General features: G+C 40.7%; 1 protein-coding gene across 1 annotated transcript; it reads left to right on the top strand.

The window, feature by feature from the left end:
* The first annotated feature begins 487 nt into the window (after positions 1–487).
* LOC146952999 (uncharacterized) lies at positions 488–2,512 on the top strand. Its single transcript, XM_085740716.1, has 2 exons — positions 488–1,609; positions 2,405–2,512. The coding sequence occupies exons 1-2, from the start codon at positions 488–490 to the stop codon at positions 2,510–2,512; spliced, it is 1,230 nt and encodes a 409-aa protein (XP_085596842.1).
* The last annotated feature ends 3,881 nt before the right edge of the window (positions 2,513–6,393 follow it).

The following is a 6,393-nucleotide window of genomic DNA, read 5'->3' as shown; positions in this document are numbered from 1 at the left end:
GAGATTCCAAGAGGGCTAGGGGTGCCCGTAACTTCTATGCCCGACATTGCAGTTATGGGTCTGAGTTTGAGCCTGAGGATGACCTTTCTACTTCCTATGCTTGAGGGTTCCTGTTTTCTTGTCGGTGTTTCCAGTGGTTGTCTATGTTGTTTACATTCCAAAGTTTATCCCTTGGCTTGGCATTTCAAAGGGAATTATCTTGAAAGACCTTGTAATGTTTGAATGTTTCATCTGGTGTTGATGTTTCAGTTGTTTAGTAATGTTTACGAATTTCTAATTTGTCTAAAATCCTTCGATAACATAAAAAGAGTCTGTTTACATATGCATTTACACATTTCATGCATCATATGCATTCATTGGTCACAATAAACTTCCCTCGTGCTCATTGCCTCCTGGTTTTTCTGCCGCAGTCTGAAAGGTGGCTCGTGCTCGCAAGGTTTACCAACCAGCTAGAATTCATCAGACAAGGTTGTACAAGAGACGAAACATGGCTAACTTTGAAGAAGAAAATGCTCAGCTCTGTGCCGAATTGGTTGCTATGAAAGAAGACTTGGCTAAGGCTCATGACACTATGTCTACCTTGATGGCTGCCCAAGAACAACCAGCCACCTCTGTTCCACCTTCTATTGAAGGGATTCCCTCTATCCCACTGTCTACTGTAGCTTCTGATGCTCGGTTTGTTATGCCCAATGGGCGTCCTTATGGACTCTCAGCTTTCTATGCTCCTAACACTGCAGCCGGTATCTCTGGTGTTGCCAATCAAGGGCCTATTCCCACAGCAACTTTTGTTCCTACAAACACTTCTATGCCTCAAGTGACTACTGTTGTTACCGAACTTGTGGTACACACTGTGCCTCAGGTGATTGATGTTGACACTCCGCGTGGACAAGACCCTATATTGGAGGCTATGAGAGAACAGTTGAGAGAGCTAGCTAGAGAGCTCCGTGAGGTCAAGGCCAGCCGTGGAAGTGGTGTTTCTGCTAAGGCTCGGGATCTATGTCTGGTATCCCGATTTGAGATTCCTAAGAAGTTCAAAGTACCAGATTTTGACAAATACAATGGATCCACTTGTCCACACAGCCACGTCATTCGGTACGTCCGAAAGATGGCCAACTACGCAGATAATGATGCACTGATGATACATTGCTTCCAGGACAGCCTAGCAGAAGATGCGGCAGACTGGTACACTGGCTTGAGCAAAGACAACATCCATACTTTTGAAGAATTTGCTACTGCTTTTGAAATTCATTATGAGTTCAATACCCGCTTGAAGCAAAATAGGGATTCTCTTAAGTCCTTGTCTCAGAAATCAGATGAAACTTTCCGTGAATATGCTCAAAGATGGAGAAGGGCAGCTGCCCGTGTTTCTCCTAGGCTTGATGAGGAAGAACTGACACAGACATTCCTGAAAACTTTGAAGAAGGAATACATGGAAAAAATGATAGTCTCTGTACCAAATAACTTCTCCGACATGGTTACTATGGGAACTCGTCTAGAGGAGGCTGTCAGAGAAGGCATCATTGTCCTTGAAAAGGGTGAGTCTTCAACTAGTGCGCCGAAGAAGTATGGTAATGGCCACCATAAGAAGAAGGAATCCGAAGTAGGAATGGTATCCGATAACCAGTCTACCGCTACTGTCGCTCTTGTTAATGCTACTCAGTTACCTCTGCCCTATCAATACATGCACTACTCTCAACATCCCTTCTTCCCACCGTTCTACCAGCAATATCCTCTGCCACCGGGTCAACCACCAGCACCCATTAATGCCGTTGCTCAACAGGTACAACAGCAGCCTCCTGCTCCACAGCAGCAACAACAAGGTCCTCGGCCCAGGACTTATTTTCCACCAATACCAATGCGGTATGCTGATCTGCTCCCAACTCTACTTGCTAAGGGACATTGTGTCACTAGGCCGGGCAAACCTCTGCCTACGCCATTGCCTCCTAGGTTCCGTCAGGATCTCACATGTGAATTCCATCAGGGTGCTCAGGGTCATGATGTTGAAGGTTGTTATGCTTTGAAATATGTTGTGAAGGATCTGATAGACAGAGGAAGGCTGACCTTTGAAAATAGTGTTCCTCATGTTCTTGACAATCCACTTCCAAACCATGCTGCTGTTAATATGATTGAGGCTTTCGAAGAAGCTCGGGTTCCCCGAGAGGATCCCTTTTTAGATGTCCATAATGTTGCTACTCCTTTGGTGCCGTTACATGTCAAACTCTGCCAAGCTTCTTTGTTTAACCATGACCATGCTTCCTGTTCAGAGTGTCTTCAGGATCCTATGGGCTGTTGTGTGGTGCAAAATGATATACAAAGCCTAATTTATGATAAACACTTGATTGTCAGTAATGTCTGTGTGATTGTGCCAGTGTTTCATGATTCTCCTGCTGAAAGTGTATCTCAGACAAAGAAAGTCGAGCCCTTGGTGATCAGGCTACCTGGCCCGGTATCTTATGCCTCTACTAAGGCAATTCCCTACAAGTATGATGCTCCAATCTTGACGAGATCTTGAGGCTCATCAAAAAGAGCGATTATAAGATTGTAGACCAGCTGATGCAGACTCCATCGAAAATATCCATCTTGTCTCTGCTCCTGAGTTCAAAAGCTCACAGGAAAGTGTTGATGAGAGTACTGGAACAGGCCTATGTTGACCACGAAGTCTCTGTGGATCAGTTTGATAGAATAGTGGGTAACATTACTGCTTGTAATAACTTGGGGTTTGGTAATGATGAACTCCCCGAAGCAGGGAAACACCACAACTTGGCCTTGCATATCTCAGTGCACTGTAAGTCTGACATGATATCCAATGTGCTGGTGGACACTGGATCGTCTTTAAATGTAATGCCTGAGTCTACACTGAGACAGTTGAGCCATCATGGAATTTCTCTAAGGGAAAGCAGCTATTTGGTTAAGGCTTTTGACGGATCTCGTAAAGATGTTCTTGGGGAGGTGGAACTGCCAATTACCATTGGTCCTGAGACGTTCCAGATCACTTTCCAAGTCATGGATATTAATGCTTCTTACAGTTGCCTCCTCGGAAGGCCATGGATTCATGATGTTGGGGCAGTAACTTCTACTCTACATCAAAAGCTCAAGTTTGTAAGGAATGGTAAGCTTGTCATTGTACATGGTGAAGAAGCGTATCTGGTTAGCCAAGTGTCATCTTTCTCTTGTGTTGAAGCAGGGTCCGCTGAAGGGACATCATTTCAAGGATTGACTGTTGAAGGTGCGGAGCCTCGAAGAGCTGGTACTGCTATGGCTTCATTGAAAGATGCCCAGAAAGCTGTTCAAGAAGGACAAGCTGCCGGCTGGGGAAAAGTAATACAGATTCTGGAGAACAAACGCAAGGAGGGCCTTGGCTTCTCCCCAACCTCGGGTGGTTCAACAGGAACTTTCTACAGTGCTGGGTTTATCAATGCTATTGCTGAAGATGCTGCTGAAAGTAGTCATGTGCCTACATTTGTTGTACCAGGAGGCACTGTGAGAAATTGGGAAGTCATTGATGTTCCCTTAGTCATGCATGCTTCCATGTAATGTGTCTTGTTGCTCATGTTTTCTTTGTTTTCAAAATAACAACCCTTTCGCTCTGCCCAAGGCGAAAGTGATGTCTTTGTAAGGGCATGTTTGTTTCGGCATTGCCGTTATTAATAAAAATCGTCGATTTTTCCACGACTTTTGTTTTTTTACTTTTTAGTGCCTTTTTCTTGGAAATAAGGGTAATGCCAGAAAAAACCAAAACATCTGTATTTTCTTATTAATTTCAAAAATCTGCATGAAAAACTTTTTCTAAAATCATCTCAATCATATTATGCAGATTGAACCATAATAAACCCGTTGAACACAGTGACCCTATGGTTCCTCCAAATTTTGGATTCCCTGTATATGAGGCCGAAGATGAGGAGGATAACGAAGAGATACCATATGAGATCACTCGACTGCTTGAGCAAGAAAGAAGAGCCATTCAGCCTCACCATGAAGAGATTGAGCTTATCAACTTGGGTACTGAAGAGAACAAACGAGAAATCAAAATTGGTGCTGCACTCGAGCCAGAAGTGAAAAGGAAGATTACTCAGCTTCTCCATGATTATCCAGATGTCTTTGCATGGTCCTATGAAGATATGCCGGGTCTAGATCCCAAGATTGTGGAACATCGGATACCGACAAGACCTGAATGCCCTCCTGTCAAACAGAAATTGAGAAGGTCTCGTCCAGACATGTCTCTTAAGATTAATGTTTTATCTTGGTTTTCGGGTGTCAAACATTGATTACGTTTGAACCTTTTTAACCGGTGATATCTTATTTTTTCTTGGGAAGGGAAAAAGTAAGCAAAACCCTTGAGAATCGAGGTCCGGTAGTTGTTTTCGCTACGGGAAGGTGTTAGGCACCCATAACGACTATAGTATCCTATAGGAACCGTCTTTACTTTCTACGCGCGCGCTTTATTTTTAAATGCTATTTGAAAGTGTTTATTTACACCTAAGGGTTTACTAAGTGAAGAATTGGAGGGAGAAGAATGTGTTTGAATCTTTATTTTATTTGAATTGAAGGAATTTTGTTCCTTGCCTACGTACCCGTTTAAGGGATCAAATCCACCGTAGTTCTCTTCCAAAATTGTTTTTGTTTTTGTTGGTTGATTTTAAGTTTGAAAATGGGAATTTTGAAGAATGGAGATTGAGAGGCCTTAAAGGCATGAGACTTTAAGAAAAAAGTGGGGTTTGATTAGTCATTTTGGAAAAAAAAGTCAAGTATGATTAATTTTCATTAAAATTTTGATTAAGAAAATAAAAGAAAAAGATCAATGGGATTTTGGATCCCAAGGTTTATTATGAAAATGATTTGAGTGATGTTGTTCATGTTTTGTTTGGAAAATTGATTTTTCTAAATGTAAATCCTAGGCATTCATCGAAACATTCAATCCTAAACATACATCTAAACATGCATATCCTAACATACATCTAAAATATCTATGTGATGTGCGTGCATGTGTCGGTGCTTGTGTCGGTGTACATCATTAGAGTCCATTGTCCATATTACATCATTGGCCTAGATACATTCTATGGTCTTTATGAGAACTTAATCCCACACAAATGAATTAAAAAGCAAAAGAAATGTAAAGAGATGGGATGAGAAAGTGTGATGGAGAATATGCTTATGATGTATGAAACATGGAACAAGAAAATGTTAGTAGCATAGGGTGATACTAAAGAAAATAAAGCAAGTAAAATATCAGGACAAAAGCATAGAAAACTTCACAAAATAAAGCCAAACAATGCAAAAATATGGCTAAAATTTACTCACAAAAATGCAAGAATCCTATTGCCTAAAATTCTCACATTCTCATACATTTTCTAAAGGCTTAGAATCAAGTCTTAAAGTGAGGATTAGGGCAATATGATGGACTTGACATTTTTAAGGTGCATTTAGACATTTATGCATTATTCATTCCCAAATGTAACTTGTAAAACAAGCAACTAATCAAGACTCACACACAAGCATCACAATTATGTACAAACAGTAGCTAAAAATTCATAGAATCATATAACATGTACATCAAATAGTCATCAAGAACATAGAATGGAGTTGAGCAATTTTTTAGAGGTTTTTTCATATAAAATCAAGAAATGATGCAAGAAAATGTGTTAATATTTTTTGACAAAATAGTAACAAGAAAAAGAACATATAATAAGAAACATACATGAATTTCTTTAGAATTTTTAAAGGTTTTTTAAAGCTCAAGAACATATAAAACTCCACAAATTTCAACTAAAATAGTAACAATTAATAAGAAAATACCACACATATTTTTTAATCAAGATTTAACACCTAACAACATCACAAAAATATCAAGAAAAAGATCAAGAACACATAGGAATTTTTTTAGGAATTTCTATGAAAAGTTCTGGACAGACAGGGGTGTAATTAGCAAGAAATAATGTGGAAATAGCAAAAACAAGTGAAAAAACGAAAGTTTGCATAGGAACAGGTCCAAGCCCAATGCATGGATGGGTCTGGATCATCCAAGAGCCTCAGAGGCGTTGGATTGATCCAGATCATCTGAAACCCTAGATCTAAAGGTCACAAATACGCAACACACCATAAGGTGGTTCAGGCACATGGAAACGAAACATCTGGATCATACACGCGGCGAACCAAAGATCCTACGATGTGGATCAAGAAAGGAATGAACCAAACTGAACCAGACCGGTTCATGTGTTTATATAAACACAAGACAACCGGTCCAGCTCATTTCTTTCTTCCCTTTCTCTCACTACAACGTTTTTAGAGAGAGATGCTATGCAACCTCTCTTCATCTTCTCCGATGAACACAACGACGGAGGTGTGGTGGTTCGCCGGCGGCGCCGCCACACCTGAACGTTTTCTGAAATTTTTTAC

The sequence above is a fragment of the Medicago sativa genome, chromosome 1 (genome assembly GCF_051527215.1).
Source record: "Medicago sativa cultivar Bolivia chromosome 1, Bolivia_mono, whole genome shotgun sequence".
Lineage (NCBI taxonomy): Eukaryota > Viridiplantae > Streptophyta > Magnoliopsida > Fabales > Fabaceae > Medicago > Medicago sativa.
Note: the sequence above shows the minus strand (reverse complement) of the source record. Positions and strands in the feature narration are given on the sequence as shown.

Coding starts and splice junctions, on each gene's coding strand:
- LOC146952999 (XM_085740716.1), top strand. CDS start 488: ATGGCTAACTTTGAAGAAGAAAATGCTCAGCTCTGTGCCGAATTGGTT. Junction 1,610..2,404: donor AGGAATCCGAAGTAGGAATG/GTATCCGATAAC, acceptor AGTGTATCTCAG/ACAAAGAAAGTCGAGCCCTT.